General features: G+C 42.0%; 2 protein-coding genes across 4 annotated transcripts in view; one reads left to right on the top strand and one right to left on the bottom strand.

Moving 5' to 3' along the window:
- The window catches only part of chtf18 (CTF18, chromosome transmission fidelity factor 18 homolog (S. cerevisiae)), a 98,618-nt gene extending 82,264 nt beyond the window's left edge, over positions 1-16,354 (bottom strand). Inside the window, exons 1-6 of the mRNA XM_072269505.1 lie at positions 16,215-16,354; positions 8,962-9,204; positions 7,365-7,509; positions 5,993-6,185; positions 3,136-3,222; positions 1,343-1,395 (exon numbers count right to left, since the gene is read on the bottom strand). Coding sequence (XP_072125606.1) covers positions 1,343-1,395; positions 3,136-3,222; positions 5,993-6,185; positions 7,365-7,509; positions 8,962-9,204; positions 16,215-16,314 — 821 coding nt within the window. The 5' untranslated portion in view covers positions 16,315-16,354. The remainder of the gene's footprint in view (positions 1-1,342; positions 1,396-3,135; positions 3,223-5,992; positions 6,186-7,364; positions 7,510-8,961; positions 9,205-16,214) is intronic.
- A 427-nt stretch (positions 16,355-16,781) lies between these two features.
- Positions 16,782-19,278, top strand: part of rpusd1 (RNA pseudouridine synthase domain containing 1) — a 47,470-nt gene continuing 44,973 nt past the window's right edge. For 2 of the 3 annotated variants that reach the window (XM_072269504.1, XM_072269502.1), the window contains exons 1-2: positions 16,782-16,877; positions 18,676-18,749. The gene's annotated coding sequence lies outside the window, so the exon portion shown is untranslated. The remainder of the gene's footprint in view (positions 16,878-18,675; positions 18,750-19,278) is intronic. The other variant, XM_072269503.1, reaches the window with a different exon arrangement.

Below are 19,278 nucleotides of genomic sequence, written 5' to 3'. Positions count from 1 at the left end.
GGTTAAATCCCCATCTGAAATGGAGAGGCACAAGATCAGAAAAAGTTGCAGAGAATTGCAGACTTAGCCATCTCCCACAAGGGCACTAGCCTCCCAAGTACACAGGACATCTTCAAAAGGCAATGCCTCAAAAAGGCGGCATCCATCATTATAGATTCCCATTACCTAGGACATGCTCTTCTCTCATTAGTACCATCAGAGAGAAAGTACAAGAGCCTGAAAACACACACTCAACTTTTCAGGAACAGCTTCTTCACATCTGCCATCAGATTTCTGAATGGACAATGAACCAATCCATGAACACTACCTCACTAATTTTGCTCTCTTTTGGAATCACTTATTTAATGTAATTTTCAATATATTTCTTACTGTAATTTATAGCATATTTATGTATTGTACTGTATTGCTGCCTCAAAATGACAAATTTCACAATATATGTCAGTGATATTAAACCTGATTCTGATTTCCTCCAATCTTCCTGCTCTCTTCAGTCAAGTTCAGACGTAAATCTCAATACAGAATGCTGCACAATTCAACAAGATTCCCACCAAATCTTGAAGTAACAGCCCTTAGTGCAAGAATGCAAAGACAAGGGATGGCAGGCATGGTTGTTCCCTGTGGAGATCGGCTGCAGAGGTTTCCCAGCCAAATCAGCATGGTGGTTGTTGTCAGCTCTGGGCCTGGACGAAAGGAGCAAAAAACAAGCAGCTCGTAGGTTGGGGGAAGAGGCAGAACGAGCTTCTTGTTGGATTTGGAGTAGGCGAGAGGAGGGAAGCTGGAAGCCAGGAGCAGATGGGCAGTGATTTGGCCACACTGCCAGCCCGCCAGCTGAAGAGTGTCATGGTTAAGGGTCGAAACACTCGGTAAAGGTTGGGAACCACCTGATGACATCTGCTCCTGGCTGAAGGCTACGGTTACCTTATAATGTATCTGGAGAATGCACCCTAACAGGTGTATGTAACAAGCAAACAAGTATTGCTGCCTCAAGACAACAAATTTCACAATATATGTCAGCATATTAAACCTGATTCTGATTTCCTCCAATCTTCCTGCTCTCTTCAGTCAAGTTCAGATGCAAATCTCAATATAGAATGCTGCACAATTCAACAAGATTCCAACCAAATCTTGTCTTTTCCACTAAATTGTGAATTTACAATTGTTCAGATTGTTTTCCAGGCACTGCAGCTTTTATAATTGAAAATTCTTTTTAAATTGATCCAGTGAAAGATTGGAGCGGAAAATCAGAGCCCTAGCTCATGACATCAAGGCTTCCCACATTCAACAAGCATTAAAACAATAGTTTTGAATTGTCTAATATTTTTGTTATGGTACCCAGACTTACCTATTGAGCATCTCACTCAATCTCTGAGATTCCTCTATCACCTGCCGATGACGCTAGATAAACACAATGATTAAAAAGTTCAGAAATGGCAACTCATGCATCGACAAATATTTATTTAGGACAAATATCGACAAATATGTTTAGCTTGCTCAGCCCCAAATTTCAATTAAGCAGAAATAGCATTGTGCAGGCAAGCTGAATTAAACCCGAAAACCTTTGTCCGAACCATTGGGTATTCAGGAAACATACAGCTCTGAATTGTCTTCAGATATGGGGGATGTTGATGAGGGGAAGGGTGAGAGAAGAAGAGACATAGGTGAAGTTCAGGGAAAAATAAGAAACTTTGAAAGATAAGTGAAAGAAATATGGCAGAGGGAGGGAAGAGCAGCTTAGACAGGGAGGCATGGAAAACAAGAAAGCATTTAAGTGAGAGGTTGGGAGAGGGGGTTGAAGGGCACGCTTGTCAGGGCAAAAATAGATAAGGCTGGAAGGAGCAAGAACAGGAACAAGGTGGGAAACTTCTGTTCACTAGTGATGACAAGCATACAGAAAGACATACCTGTATGGGGAAAAAGTCACTCAAATTTTGAGTGGAATATGGATGGTTGCAGAATAACTGGAAGAAATAACAACCTACTTCCTAAATATATGAATGTAGTCACTTTTTCTTACACTAGATTTGAGAGAAAATGGGGTCACCTACAATCAGTTGCATAGAAGGGCTGTAAACCATCCAGTGCTTTATTGTGGAGATATCAGGTTGTGGACTCTAGTAAAATGACTTAACAATGACACATGTACGAAAGACACGTGCAGACAGGGGCTTCGGAACAGATTTTGCCGAAGAGCAACTGATAGAGGGATTTCCTGCATTTAGTAACCTTTAATAGCATACACCATAAATTCATTACAACTTTGCCTTTTAAAATGTTTTAATGGTATTACTGCAGGACATTTGCTAACCACAAGCGGCCCTGTTTAATTGATCACCACACTGTAGTTATGGCCTTCAACAACTGGTAGTACACAAATAATGTCAGCTAGCGATGGAGGTGCATAGTGGGGGAAGAGATGGGATTGTACCAAGGTATAAAAGTACAAAGGTGAGAACTTTAAATAATCCATTGGTAGTGTGTAATCTAATGAATGTAGCAAAAAGCATTGAGTGAGTAAAAGGGCCAAAATAGGACACAGCTGCAGAATCCGGAAGGGCAATTTGCTGGAGTTGGAAAGCATTGATTCAGTGCTTTGTGGAACTGACAGAAGCATATTACTAAGATACAAGTACAGTGACACTGGTGATAAGGCTACAACCTCAGATTAATATCAAACTTACTGCCACAGCACACTTCTCACCCATTAAAATGATTTTCCACTAGTACATCTCTCATTACCGTGCAATAACATCACCTGGTGGAAAACTTTATTGCACCACATACTAGCACCAACAAACTTCAGCGGAAGTGTCACAAGATCAATGATAGTGACCTGTGTCAGTACAGTCACCTGCCCAGTTCAAGCCATTTCCCATTAGAATTGCTGAAAAATGAGTAAGGAATGTGCTTAGACATAGTCAAAAGGTGACCATTGGCTCCATTTTTAATGCAGAACATGGGAGCCAAAAGTAGTGAAGGAAGAAATTTAAAGGATTTGTTACAGCTTGTCACGTCATATAGATCACTGTCTCTGCCTACGAAGACTGCTCTTAAGTGGTTCAAACCATGAGTCATCTATTCATTACTCCATTCTACACTAGTCACTGAGATTTGCTACACTAACAAAGTATTAATTACCTCTTCAGCAACTTGTTCCTTCAGATAGGAGAAAGGTACTCCCAGCAGGTGCAGCTGCCTTTGTCCATTCCAATGAGCATTGATCAACTAGGATAAAACATTGTGTTGTTAGTACAGTAGTCTTCAAGTCAAAACAGAAGCGCTACTTATTCCTCCAAATGTATCAATATTTAAAGTTGAAGACAGCTCTTAAATGAATGGATAATGATTGGGAAAAGGAGACTTTTTAAAACTATGTAGTATGTACATTTTTCTCCAATGGTAAATGTATGAATAACCATTTTAAGTAATCATCACACTCTTTGCATAAATTGGCAACTGCTTTTAAGTCTTGTTGCCCCCGTCATAATCTGACCAGCATTCCGATCATCAAGTTCAAGTTTAATTGTCATCCGACCGTACACATTTATAGATCTAAACAAACCAGCACCAAGAGCTAAACACAGTACCTACAGTCACACACAGTACAAAGAGTTACTAAGAATAATATAAACAAATCCTTGAGTGGTATGGCCTAAAGATTGATGGTGCATGGTGATGGGACATCATTCAATGGCAGTGTTCAACTTAAGATATTTCCACATTTCAGGGAGTAAATAGCTGACATAAATAGTGCCTACACTTCAAAGATTACTCTGTGATTACGAAGACTTAACAAATCACGAGGCATTAGCAGAATTCCAACTTTTACTTGTCCAATAGTTCCAAAAATTTGCTGCAAATTTCTATGACTGTGATCTTACCCACCTGAGGAAACCGCTTGTTGCAGCAACCCAACAAAATTTTGAATAACTTAGTTTGATTTTCCCTTTAACCCAAAATGAACAATCCAGAGTTCTCAATCTTCTCCTATTAATATTGCTAGCTAGCCTAATTAAGGACAAAAGACCTACATGCACATATTAAATTACTAACATGAGAAAGAAATGTGACTGCCCCAACAGCACATTTTAAATGTTTACAAAGAATCAGAAGGGAGTACAGCCTGAAAAGTTCCAAATAAAAAGATGGAAAGGCTGAGCAGACTTGATGGGTTGAATGGCCTAATTTTGCTCCTATATCTTATGGGCCTTATGGAACTCTGTTCATGTTAGCTTCATTAACTTTCAAACTGGAAGTCAGACAGACAACCTTAAGTTTTACATTAGGGATCGGGGATCCAGAGCATACCTTGAATCCTAAATTTGTTTCCAATGTATACTCTCATCTCTGTCTGTAAGAAAATTGTGTCAAACAGGTTCTGTTTCCTTTCCACAGTAAAAGGAACTAAAACATTTTGATCACTCTCTCCATAATTCCCACAGAAACGATGCTTACGTCAGGATGCTCTTTATCGACTACAGCTCAGCACTCAATATCATCATCCTCTCAAAACTAATCAATAAGTTCCAAGACCTGGCCTCAATACCTCCTGTGCAGTTGGAACCTCAACTTCCTCACTTGCAGACTCCCCCCAGCAAGTTTGGATTGGAAACATCTCCTCCACAATCTCCATCAGCACAGGTACACCACAAGGCAGTGTACTTAGCCCCCTGCTTTATTCACTTTAAACTTATGGCTCAGCACAGCCCCAATGTTATTCAAGTTTGCTAATGACACCACTGTTATAGGCTGAATTAAAAGCAGTGATGAATCAGCATATAGGAGGATTCTGAAAATCTGGCTGAGTGGGGTGCCACGACAACTACCTCTCACTCAATGTCAGCAAGAACAAGGAGTTGATTATTAACTTCAGGAGGAAACCAGGGGTCCATGAGCCAGTCTTCATTGGAGGATTAGAGATGGCAGCTACTTTAAATGCCTGGGCCCAGGTTGCAAGTGCAATTAAAAAGAAAGCACAGTAGCACTTCTACTTCCTTAGGAGTCTGCGAAGATTCTGCATAACATCTAGAACTTTGACAAATTTATATAGATCTGCAGTGGAGAGTATATTGACTGGCTGCATCACATCCTGGTATGGACTCCTGAATGGAAAATCCTACAAAATGTAGTGGATACAGCCCAGTCCATCACAGATAAAGTCCTCCCCACCATCACACAAAACATTGCTGCAGGAATGCAATATCCATCATCAGGGATCCCACTACCTAGGACATGCTCCCTTCTCCCTGCTGCCATCAGGAAGACGGTACAGAAGGTTCAGGACTCACACCATGGGGTTCAGGAACTGTTATCACCCCTCAACCATCAGGCTCTTGAACCAAAGGGGTAACAGCAGTCAACTTCACTTGCCCCACAACATATGGACTCACTTTCAAGGACCCTTCATCTCATGTTCTCGATAGTTATTGCTTATTTATTATTTATCATTTCTTTCTTTTTGTATTTGCACAGTTTGTTGCCTTTTGTACACTGGTTGAACGCCCGAGTTGGTGCGGTTCTTCATTAGTTCAATTATGGCTGTTTTTCTATTTTGGATTTATTGAGTATCGAGAAAATGAATCTTAGGGTTGTATAGGGTGATATATGTGCTTTGATAATAAATTTACTTTGAGCTTTAAAAGAATTGCAACATAAATCAATCATCAGAAAAAAGCAATTACAGTATTTTGTTTAAATAAGAGGAAGTAAGGGAAAGAGTGCACTATTTTGTAAACTGTGACGTGCTAACCCTGGCAAGGCTCAGTCAAAACCTAAATGGATAACTAATCCCAAGGTGGGACAGGAAAAGTGCAAAAATTTTTAATGAAGTTGGGACAAATTAAGATTGTGGAAGTCCTATATGAGGTTACATTTATACAGTTTAAAGAAATAATGGAGCAGATTTCAATTACATAAACTGTAATTGCACAGAGTAATCATTGAAAAAAGCACTTATTTTGAATAGTACAATTGGCCATTCCTTCAAAGCTTTCACCTTCTGCTCTGGCCTTGTATCTTCATCTTGCAGGACCATGTAAACCCTTGTTCCATCCGTCGATGTCACTTTGATGTAATCTTCCATAACAGGCGGGCGTTTCAGAACTCGTTTCTGTACCTTGATGGCAGATTCTTCAATGGGAGCCACATCACTTAGCCCAAGGATGTCCTGAATAGATGTTTTTGGACTTCTAAAAAAAAAAAGGGTCAGCATAAACTGGACAATTTATAATACACCATTTTCATTTGGATAGCATCTTGTGTCAAAGAAGTCCAAAGTAATTCACACAACAAATTCACTTACTGTTGACTTGGCAACGGTGGCAGGCTGTGTGAACTATATGAGATACAAAGTTAATTTTGGAAGTCCAAGATGTAAAGGGGGTGCTTTAGAATATCAGAATCTGCATGTTCTGACCAGTTACGATTATTTGAGTCACTGAAGCATGCAGTTTATTATCTCTTACAGAGGATAAATCCTTTCACCAAAACAACACCTAGTACTACACTGGAGTGTCAGCTTAACTTATCTACACTTACTGAGAGATCTTCTAGTCAATGTACAGTTCAATGGTGCGGACGTCATGTTTCAGTTGTACAAGATTTGGGGACTGGACTTGGAGGCTACACTTTGAGCATCAAGATGTCATTACGCAAAATGGTGCAGAAAAAAAAAATCAATGATGTTGCTGGGACTGAGGGCTTGAGTCGTGAAGAGAAACTGGATTTTGACAAGTTCATGGCTAGGTAAGGTTTAGAGTAGCAGTTCCCAACCTTTTTTGTGCCGTAGAGCCTTACCATTAACTAAGCGGTCCAAGCACCACAGGTTGGGAATCCCTGGTTTACAGGGAAATGGGCCAATACAAGTCACAATGTAAAAGAAAATGTATCACAATAATTTAATACTTGGCAAAGAGTTTGAGTCACAGAAGAAGAATGCCACCATTTCAGGCAGAACCACTCAGAAGCTGATATAATACAAAGCTATAAAATCCCAACAATCTTAAAATAGAGACAAATCATTTGACATCAGTATACCCTGCCTGATGTGAGAAAGTAATCATGAAGAAGGATCAATAAGTTTCTGATGGCTTCAGAGAAAGGAAGCATGAAAAACAGGATTATAAGAGTTAGATGACTCAGTCACGAGCACATTATTGACAAAACACAGGCAAATTTTAAGGGACCGTTACTTATTAGAAAGCGAGATGTAGAGAATGTAGCTAATAGCTCTAATGAACTGGGTTGGATAATCCAATCTGAATGCAGGGGCAAAATATTGATTGTTGTGGTTCCAGTCTCAAGAAGAGGTAGAATAAACAGAAGCAACAATACATTGTAAAGAAATTATTGCATAAATTGCAACCTACCTGGGGTATTGGATCCGGGCAAAGTCGTCTGGTGACGAGGGTGGAGTAATCTCATTATCTGGTGGGGGAGGTTCGGGTAAGCTCTCCTGTGACTTAAACTCCAGTCTCTTCACAGCATCTAGCCTGGGCCTCTTGTGCTTGGGAGCTGCAGTAATTAAATGAAATAAGTCAAGGCAGATTAATGGTCCATTAACCCTGCCATACCCGAGATGGAGAGGATATACAAAGTAAAGTTTGAAGTTCAAATTAAATTTTATTACATATATGTCACCACATACAACTCTGAGATTCATTTTTCTGTGGGCATACTCAGCAAATCTACAGAATAGTAATTATAACAGGATCAATGAAAGATCAACCAGAGTGTAGAAGGCAATAAACTGTGCAATTGCCAAAATAAATAAATAGCAATAAATAATAAAACATGAAATAACAAGATAGAGTCCTTAAAGTGAGATCATTGGTTCTGGGAACATCTCACTGGATCTGAGTGCAGTTATCCCCTTTTGTTCAAGAGCCTGATGGTTGAGGGGTAGTAAATTCCTGGGTGTTACAATGTCCTGGACCCAGCATGTAAATGCAATTGCAAAGCACAGCAGCACCTCTACTTCCTTAGAAGTGTGTGGAGGTTCAGCATGACACTAAAAACTTTGACCAACTTCCACAGATGTGTCATGGAGAGTGTATTGACTGGCTGCATCATGGCCTGGAATGCTTTTGAACGGAAAATCCCACAAAAGGTAATGGATTTGGCCCAGTACTTCCCTCCCAACCATTGAGCACATCTACATGAAACGCTGTCATAGGAAAGCAGCATCCATCATCAGAGATCACCACCACCCAGGTCATGCTCTTTTCTCATGCTCAGGTAGAAGGTATAAAAATCTCAGTACTCACACCACCAGGTTCTAGTACAAAGTACAGAGGTCTAATAATTTTCTTTCTTAAATATTCACAAGCTGCCTGATCATTTCGTACTGTAAAACAGTTATTAAATTCAGAGTTATTTGCTAACACATTGAAATGACTAGCAGCAGAGATACCTACTAGTAAAGCAATGAAAGCAGGTGGCCTCAGACACCAACTCTGAGAACAATTTTCGTAGTGACCCACTAACACTGGAAAAGTGTTTTCCAACTCTGAAAAATGATGTCACCATCTCTCTTATATTGTTCTAAAAGAATGGATGTTTAGGGCTGATGTTCGGAATGGCCAAACACACTGGGAGTTCAGGCACAGGTCAATGCAAAAGAAAAACTAAATCTTCTGAGGCCCATTGCCTCCTGCCCCAAACTCCTATAGTGCATTTTGACATGCAAAATTCAATATTGCCAAATATTTAGGAAAGGTTTCCTGTTCATCTCAGCACTTAAAAAATGGATATCATTAAGTTCGACAAATGAACATTTCTGAATTGATATCAACACAAAATTAAAGTTGCGTATGAAATTGGAAGCCTGCTGCAATATCACCATCAACACACTAAATGGTGGAAGAACTCAGCAAGTTCCTCCAGCAATTTTTGTGTGCTGCTCAAGACTTCCAGCATCGGCAGAATCTTGTGTCATAATCTCACGTTCATCGAGTGTTTACATACTCATTACTTGCTCTTGGTCCTCAGGCAGATGGTAAAGGAACTCTTCTTCCCCTGGGACATCAAGATTCCGTTTCTGAGGAACAGGGCCTCCCACGTTGTCCTGTTGCTCCTTGTGTTCCTGGACCTGAATCCTACCAGTTGGCTCCTTCCTGATGAAGACATCACTTGATGTAATGGCTTCTTCAAAGGTCTGTTGGCTCTGTCGAAACTTGGACTCTTTAATTGCTCTCGTGGGTTTGTTATCTGCGAAGAAAATTCAAAACAGCATTTAAAAAAGTTCCTAACCCTCAAGACATCAGGCAAGTTCAATGTCATGAGTTCAAATTCAGGTTCAAGTTTAATTATCATTGACTACACATGAATATAGGCTAATGAAACATGGACCAAAGTGCAAAACACATCACCAAGAGCACACTGCACATCATACAAAATAGCACTTATGGTTACGATTTCAGAAAAGCATACAGTCACAAAGAAAAAAATATAGCCCAAATCCCAGAATGGCATAACTGTCGACTGATGGTAAGTTGTCCTGGTCCAGCTTGTTCTTCCACCAAGCAAACACTGGAAGGCAGCACCAATGGGAGGGCCAGCCCCCAACCAAGTATGGATTTCAGCACATTCAGAGGTCATGATTCTCTCCCACACCACCTTTGGCATCTCAACCCCTGGCAACCCCATGGCGAGGGCCTGCTCCTCGCCACAACCAAGACAACACAGCTCCCCCACCACCAGTCTCACCAATGAACTGGACATGCAGTATTCTACATTACCAATGCCCCACTGGATCTTGCAATCACAATAAAAATGTCTCATACTATGCACCAACTCAGCACATTGACATGGAACAGGACCAGGCAACAACATAACGCTATGCAATAGTAGAGCTCCATCACTATCAAATAACTTGTTGAAGGGATAGTTCTGTAGTACATGATGTTTTTAGTATCCAGTAGTGACTTGCAATCATAAAAAAGATATACAGGACGAACAAATACACCTTTGACTGGACTCAGAGTGGCTGCCACCATTTTACCAGAATCAAACAGGTGGGAATAATCTAAAATATTAGATCAATGTTGAGGTGGCAGGGTGAATACCATATTGTGTTAAAGATTTGGAAGGGAGCAAGCTTCCGTTAAATTGGATGAAAGTGGAACCTGCCATGGAACTGAAATGAAGGATTTTGTCGGTTTACTTGTGGGCATACAACTGTCAAGACCTTTGCTGCTTTGGAAGGACAATTACCTTTGAAAGACGTAACAGGTTGATGAAACTTGTAGACAAAGGTGTGCTAGTTTGAGGAGGTTACAGACCAAGATGCAAGTTATAATAACCCATCTGTAACAACCTGATTATTGTTGGATAGAGGCACAGGGGAATAGTCATAGTCATACTTTATTGATCCCGGGGGAAATTGGTTTTCATTACAGTTGCTCCATAAATAATAAATAGTAATAGAACCATAAATGGTTAAATAGTAATATGTAAATTATGCCAGTAAATTATGAAATAAGTCCAGGACCAGCCTATCGGTTCAGGGTGTCTGACCCTCCAAGGGAGGGGTTGTAAAGTTTGATGGCCACAGGCAGGAATGACTTCCTATGACGCTCTGTGCTGCATCTCGGAGGAATGAGTCTCTGGCTGAATGTACTCCTGTGCCCACTCAGTACATTATGTAGTGGATGGGAGAGATTGACCAAGATGGCATGCAATTTAGACAGCAACCTCTTTTCAGACACCACCGTGAGAGAGTCCAGTTCCATCCTTACAACATCACTGGCCTTACGAATAAGTTTGTTGATTCTGTTGGTGTCTGCTACCCTCAGCCTGCTGCCCCAGCACACAATAGCAAACATGATAGCACTGGCCACCACAGACTCGTAGAACATCCTCAGCATCGTCCGGCAGATGTTAAAGGACCTCAGTCTCCTCAGGAAATAGAGACGGCTCTGACCCTTCTTGTAGGCAGCCTCAGTGTTCTTAGACCAGTCCAGTTTATTGTCAATTCGTATCCCCAGGTATTTGTAATCCTCCACTATGTCCACACTAACCCCCTGGATGGAAACAGGGGTCACCGGTACCTTAGCTCTCCTCAGGTCTACCACCAGCTCCTTAGTCTTTTTCACATTAAGCTGCAGATAATTCTGCTCACACCATGTGACAAAATTTCCTACCGTAGACCTGTACTCAACCTCATCTCCCTTGCTGATGCATCCAACTATGGCAGAGTAGTTTTCCTCCATAGGAAGAGACAATAAAGAAACTTAAATACATTTTCAATCTGATGACTCTCACATCCTTCACCTGGAAGCAACAAGCCTACAGGCTTGATTTTCATTTTATATAAATCAGAACCTGATCCTGTACAAACTGAGTACTGACATCCGAATGTATTTCGCAGCCTCTAAGCAATGTGACAAGGATTTACATAAATCTGCAGGAGTATGCCACAGTCTTAGCCAAGGATTTCCAGCAGAACCTTGCACAAATGGCCACTGGGTGCTGCTTGGTTAAGCCAAACAAAGTTGCCAACTTTTTAACCAGAAGGGATGGCAAAGCTCATGGACAAACTTCACTTCAACCAACATAAACCAACACATACACTTCAAGCAGAAGTTTCAGAACAGTATCATGGATTTTTTTTCTTTTCAAAGACCAGGACAATTTAAGCCTAATTTGAATTTAGTACAATTAAGGGATCTGGGCTCAACTGTACTTATCTTAAAGGTTGAACCCATTTATAAACAATCATTCTAAAACCAACTTTCCTTTTCAAACTGCTACTTTTCTAAGAATATTGCTTTCTTCACAACAAAAGCATTAATCAAAAAGATCCAGTAGTAATCAAACCATCAAGAAATTTAGTTGTCAAATCACGAACAAGAGAAAATCTGCAGATGCTGGAAATCCAAGCAACACACACAAAATGCTGGAGGAACTCAGCAGGCCAGGCAGCATCTATGAAAAAGAGTACAGTCAATGTTTTGGGCCGAGACCCTTTGGCAGGACTGAAGAAAAGATGAGTAGATGTAAAAGGTGGGGGGGGGGGAGAGAAATACAAGGTGATATGTGAAACAGGGAGGGGGAAGAATGAAGTAAAGAGCTGGGAAGTTGATTGGTGAAAGAGATACAGGGCTAGAGAAGGGGGAGTCTGATAGGAGAGAACTGAAAGCCATGGAAGAAAGAAAAGTGGGGAGGAGCACCAGGAGGCCACGGCCAGGCAAGGAGATCAGTTGAGAGAGGGAAAAGGAAATAGAGAATGGTAAAGCAGCAGGGGTGGGGGGGGGGGGGGCCATTACTGGAAGTTCGCAAAATCTATGTTCATGCCATCAGGTTGGAGGCTACCCAGACAGGATATAAGGTGTTGCTCCTCCAACCTGAGTGCGGCCTCATCACGACATTAGAGGAGGCCACGCATTAACATGTTGGAATGGGAATGGGAAGTGGAATTAAAATGGGTGGCCACTGGGAGATCCCACTTCTTCTGGTGACCCATTTTAATTCCACTTCCCATTCCAATATGTCAATCCATGGCCTCTTCCTCCGTCACGACGAGGTGACACTCGGGTTGGAGGAACAACACCTTATATTCCGACTGGGCAAAGTTTTTAAATAAATAAATTTTACCAATAAAATAATTATATAATAATATTTTTAAAAACAATAAAATAAATAAATACTGTGCCTAAGACCTTTGCACAGTACCGAATTTGTTGACCTGGAGCAGAGAGCCAGTTTGTAAATCTGGCGGGAGCAAAGGATGTTGCGAAAGGTGAGGGTAGAACACTGTGGGTGCAGTGTGGGACAAGTGGCAGAGGAGGAGTGCCTGGGCAGGGTGTGGTGCGGGTGCCGACACTCTCAGTCCTCACACACCAGGTGAGGTAATTTCAGTCCAAACAATTGGTTTATTGATCATTATAAAATGTCTCTCCACACCCTCCCCTCCTCCCTTCCCTTTCCCCCCCAACCATAATTTCCCACTACCAGTCCACAATAGAGACCCATATCAGAATCAGGTTTATCATCACTCACGTACGTCATGAACCAAGTAGCCCTTTTAGTAACAGAATAAGACAACCGCACTGCTCCAAAGAGCACTATATGAGGTCATTCTTACCCTCGGCCATTAGGCTCTATAATGAGTCAACCTAGAGCTGGGGAAGTGATGACCCCCCCCCCCGTTAGATTATTTGAGGTAACGTCTTTCTTACTTCTCCTCTAATATTTGTATATCTGTGCACTTGAAATTTCCTTTGGGATCAATAAAGTATCTATCTAAGAGTTTTGCACAGTACTGTACATGCAAGAGGGTTGTCATTGCTACCATGTGATCTATATAACTAATCTTCATATACAAGTGTGAACATTTAAAAACATTACCTTCAGACACCATTCTAATTATCTGAATTAATCCTGTACAAAAGATGGGTTAGTTTGCTGGAGACAAATCTAGAAACTGTCACTATACACAAAATTGTTCATTAAAGCCGGCGGGAGGAGAGAGAAGCAGCCCTCCGGTGAAAAATGATATTGTATCTGTTAAGTAGGGGCCGTGGACAATTCTGATTTGATGGAGATGGACATGAAAGCACAGAGGAACATCTGGAAAAATCTCTGAAACGCTCGTTCATTGCTGTCGTTACTGCGTGGTTGGGAATCTTTCGGAGGGAAGGCCTCAAAATCCCCGGTTTTGTGTGCTGTTGGCGACCGAGATGGAGGTCGAATCATTCGGATAGAGATGGCGCTCAAGTACTCGGTGTCGGAGAGCTGATCAGAGCTCGAGGTTTTCGGATGACTCAGAGTTAGATCATGGTCGGGTATGGCAGGGAGAGTTCTTCCTTCCCTCCATCTGCGTGAGATGTGGGACATTTGAGAGACTTTGAACTTTTACTGTGCTCATGGACTTCTTCATCAAGTTATGGTATTGTTGCACTGTTGTAACTGTATGTTATAATTATGTGGTTTTGTTAGTTTTTTCCAGCCTTGGTCTGTCTTGTGTTTTGTGATATCACACCAGAGGAAATATTGTATCATTTCTTAATGCATGCATTACTAAATGACAATAAAAGAGGACTGAGTGTCTTCATAATCTAAAAATGGAGTGGAGACAGGACAGCAGGAAGCAAGGAAAGAGGAAAAACTTTAAGATCAAAGAGTAAGTATCAAGTGTGGGGCAGAAAATAGAAAATCCTGTAGACACAAGAGACTGCAGATGGTAGAACCTGGAGCAAAAAAATTACTGGAAGAATTCAGTGGGTCAAGTAGCATCGGTGGGAAGAAAGGGATTGCCAATGTTTCATTCGAAACCCTGAATCAGATGAGAAAATCCTGGTTACGCAGCAAAACAGCAGGGATTCATGGTCAATACAATTAAGTTAATGTTTCAGATGTACAGGATCAGTAATCATTCCCCAAGAGATAATAGGGGTCAGAAAGCACTTGAAGTAGTGGTCTACAGGCTTCTAATGTGATAGACTACCAACTGAGACATAATGGGGTTTTGTAACAAAGGACATGATTTAATCATTGGTGTCTAACATCTTGAAATACAATTACACAAATCAAACTGATAAAGATCACGTTGGGGAAGAGCTCTTGGAATGCCCTTAAGACAGCTTTCTATAATAATATGTTCACAATGAGCTGGAGGAACTCAGCAGGTCAGTCAGCATCAGTTGAAAAGATTAGTCAACGTTTCCAGCCGAAACCCTTCGTCAGGACTGAAGGAAGAACTTTGGGGAGGGTTTGAAGAATGCTGGTAGTTAAAAAAACAGTAATTTAAAAGACAAAGGGGTGGGGGAGGGGAAGCAGGGAGGTGATTGTCAGGAGAACAATGCGCAGTAGTAGAAGGAGGTGGAACTATGAGGGAGGTGATGTGAAATAGGGATAGAGGAAGGGAATTACCGGAAGTTGGAGAATTCTATGTTCATACCAAGGGGCTCGAGACTACCTAGACGGTTTATGAGGTATTTCAATTTTCTGAATTCTCAAACTTCTGGTAATTCCCTCCCCCTCCCTTCCTCTATCCCTATTTCACATCACCTCCTTCATAGTTCTGCCTCCTTCTACTACTGCGCATTGTTCTCCTGCCAATCACCTCCCTGCTTCCCCTCCCCCACCCCTTTGTCTTTCAAATTACGTTTTTTTCAACTACCAGCATTCTTCAAACCCTCCCCAAAGTTCTTCCTTCAGTCCTGATGAAGGGTTTCGGCTCAAAACGTCGACTAATCTTTTCAACTGATGCTGACTGACCTGCTGAGTTCCTCCAGCGCATTGTGAGCGTTCCTTTGACAACGCATCTGCAGATTATTTTGTGTTTAGAATAATATGTTGTGACCCAACAGGCTCTTTCAGATGTTGTCGTATGCAAAGAGACAGGCTTAATTAATCTCATATGAAAACATCCTCTGTGGAAGAGTGATCAAATATTACAAATTTCCCATTCAGTGTCACTGCGCCTAACTTGTCCAAGCGTGAAGACTCGAAATGAAGATAGCTACTGAGGCATGAATAGCACTTAAGATAGAAGATGTCAAAACAAGATGAAAAGCATGACAAGAGATAAGCAGTGGTAAACAATTAAAGAAATATCAATTCTAATCAAATAAAAAAAATTCTGCAGATGCTGGAAACCCGAGCCTGAAACGTTGCAACACACATCAAAGTTGCTGGTGAACGCACCAGGCTAGGCAGCATCTCTAGGAAGAGGTACAGTCGGTGTTTCAGGCCGAGACCTGAAGGGTCCTGATGAAGGGTCTCGGCCCGAAACGTCGACTGTACCTCTTCCTAGAGATGCTGCCTGGCCTGCTGCGTTCACCAGCAACTTTGATGTGCATTGCTTGAATTTCCATCATCTGCAGAATTCCTCGTGTTTGCCTGAAACGTTGACTACTTTTTTTCCACAGATGCTGCCTGGCCTGCTGAGTTCCTCCAGCATCTTGTGTGTATGTTGATCAATTCTAAACGAATATTTGCTTCTTCGAAAAAACAGAGCAGACAACCTCCGGACAGCCCAAGGGAGCTAGGGGCCAGAACTCTCCTTCCCCAAGATAAGGGGATTGGGGTCAGACCCTCTCTGCTCGCGAAGATCAGGGGTTCGTGCTCACATCCCTCTGCTCGCCCAGAGCTAGGCCGGGAGAAAGCGACAATAGAAAGATTTTTGCAGCTAGTGTTGAGAGCGACACAACCCAAGTTGTGACCTGGCCTTTCAACATGACAGCTTGCTATACTGCAGCAAAACACTGCTTTACCGTAGGTCGGTTCTTCCATTTCCGCCAGAACCTCCAACTCGTCGGCAAACTGGCTTTCGAACTCATCTTCCACGCCATATAGGTCCCAGTCCTCCTCCATGTCCCGCAGCTCGATTCGCCCTTCTCAACCTGACAACACAAAATTCCCGCCACACCGGCACCCTCCTTCCGGTCCGTGCATGACATAATCACCGGTGAAACGCCCCATCTGCGAGCCCGTAACTCCTATTGGTACCAGAATTGTCAATCACACTGCATGCGTCTTACCGCCCACCCATTGGCTGCTCCTAATGCTGCACGCTCAAAATGCTGGAGGAACTCAGCAAATCAGGCAGAACCTATAGAAAGGAATAAACAGACCCAGCTCGGAATGGCGACTATTTATTGTTCTCCACCCCATGCAGCATGACTTGCTGAGTTCCTCTAGCATTTTGTGTGTGTTGCTTTAAGATTTCCAGCAGCGGCCGGACCTCTTCTGTCTGTGATTGGTTGGTCTTGATGTCAGTCATTAGATTGAGGCGTTGCTTCCTGTTAATTGAAAGGCTTGCGTCCGGAAGTTCAGTTTCATTGAGGGGAGGAATTTAAGGATTTTTCTCGAAGGGCTATTGGACTAACATTGGTTTCTACAGAAAAAAAGGATATATCAAACCTTTGGGTGAAGAGGTAGGTTTTAAAGAGAGAAAGGAAGGAGAACAAAATAATTGTAAATCCAGATCCAATGTAGCATAAAAGATATAAAGAAAAAGAACAATAATTAAAACTACGCATTACTTATAAATACATAAGATGGCTTAGATGCATAGATTGAGTGCATGTCCATAAAGTGACACTGGGCTATTCATAAGGTGAGTGATAGGAAATAATAAAGTAACGGTGCAGACAACAGGAATTCTGCAGATGCTGGAAATTGAAGCAACACACATCAAAGTTGCTGGTGAACGCAGCAGGCCAGGCAGCATCTCTAGGAAGTGGTGCAGTCGACGTTTCAGGCCGAGACCCTTCGTCAGGACTAAGGGTCTCGGCCTGAAACGTCGACTGCACCTCTTCCTAGAGATGCTGCCTGGCCTGCTGCATTCACCAGCAATTTTTAAGTAACGATGGAGGTATTGATCAGCCTCACTGCTTGGGGAAAGTAACTTTTGAATCTGATGGTCCTGGTTTTGATGCTATATAGCCTCCTCCCTGATGGGAGTGGGACTAACAGTCCATGAGTAGGGTGGGTAGGGTCCTTCATGATACCCTTTTCTGGAACTTTTTGTATATGTATCTTTGATGATTGGTATAAGTGATGCGTTGGGTACTTTTGACTACCTGTTGAGCTTTTAAGTCCACTGCAGTGTTTTTATACCAAGTGGCGATGCAACTTGTCGGGATGCTGTCTAACTGTGCTTCTGTAGAATGATGTGAGTATGGATGTGCAAATTCCAGCTTTCTTCAACCTCATTGGAAAGTAGAGGCATTGGTGAGATTTATTGACTGTACAGGATGTGTTATGGGCCAAGAGAGTTTGTGTATGATGTCCACTGTCAGAAGTTTGAAACTCTTGTAGTTTCCTCCAACGTAAAGTGGGGGAGGGTGGTGAGGAGAGCAAGTTTGCTTGAAGTCGCTAACCATCTTCTTTGTCTTGTTGACATTAAGGAATAGAAGGCCTCAAACTCTTCTAACAGCTCTCAGCAGGCTGTCTCATTGTTTTTGGTGATGAGCCCCGCTACAGTTGTGTCGCTGGCAAATTTCACACTTAGGTGTTTGTGCAGCCGTGTGAGTAGAATGTACAGCAAAGGGCTCAACACACAGCCCAGGGGGCATCCGTGTTTAGGATGACGGTGTGGGGGGGGTGGGGAAGGAGCGGTTGTGCCTCCTGACTATCTGAGGTCTGTTGGTTAGGAACTCCAACACCCAGATGTTGCACAGTGATGTATTTAGACTGAGGAGCAGGAATTTGTTCACCGGTCTGTTGGACAATAGTGTTGAATGCCGAACTGAAATCCAGAAACAGCATCCTGACATGTGTCCTTGTTTTCTAGGTCTGTTAGGGCCAGGTGAATGACAGATGCTATGGTATCAGTCATAGAGCAGATCTGTCATAAGCATATTGGTGAGTGTCCAAACTACAAACTTGTGGGTGAATAGGATGGGCAGCTCAGGCTCATGGAAAATGGATTGATCAAGGATTTGTTGGATTGGTGGAAGTTAATTATTTCAAATTGAAACTTGCTGTCATATTGTCATATGATGGACGCAATAAAAATCTTTCAGCAGTATCATAGACCCGGTATTATATTAGCAGGATCACTAGAAAAACAAATTAGTTTTTTTTTTACACAAGGAAACATAAACAAAAAAAGACCATTTTAGTGCAAAGTGTTGCTAAACTGTAGTGATTAAGATTTTACTGTTTCAGGTTCAGGTATATAACATGTACATTACAACAGACAGTGAAATGCATTGTTTGTGTTGACAGCCTCCAGATGTGCTGGGGCAGCCCACAAGTTGGCGCAAGAACTGAGTTTTCGAAGGGAAGTATCTATTCTTGAGGTAAGCGATGTGGATAAGGGATCCAGCTACTGGTGAATTAAACTAATATTGTTATTGTGTGACATTTCTTTATTGGAAGTAGATATTTTAGCTACTGAAGATCTCAGGGGTTGCTATGATTGATAATAGTGGTTGATTCTGGTGATACTGAGGGCTAGAGAATTAAGTTCATACCTAGGTGCATTATTGTCAGTGTTTAATTAGAGAGGGGCTGGGTTCACAGTATTGGGAATTGGCTAAGTCAGGGGTCCCCAACCTTTTTTGCACCGTGGACCGGTTTAATATTGACAATATTCTTGCGGACCGGCGGACAGGGTGGGGCTGGTGGTGGTATTCAAGTAGGGTTAAACTCACCTCAGCATGTCTTTTACAGTGACTGTTGCCAACTTTCTCACTTCCAAATAAGAGACAAAAGTCGCAGTCAAATACGGGACACTTTACCCCAAGAAAGACTACCATGATCATGAAGCCTTGCGTGGGCACCTGTGTGCGCATGCGTGTACGTGCCGATTCTTTTTTTTCCACAAAC

This window comes from Mobula birostris, chromosome 9, assembly GCF_030028105.1.
Source record: "Mobula birostris isolate sMobBir1 chromosome 9, sMobBir1.hap1, whole genome shotgun sequence".
NCBI classification, from domain to species: Eukaryota; Metazoa; Chordata; class Chondrichthyes; order Myliobatiformes; family Myliobatidae; genus Mobula; species Mobula birostris.
The sequence above is the reverse complement of the archived record's forward strand: the minus strand, read 5'-3'. Positions and strand labels throughout refer to the sequence as shown.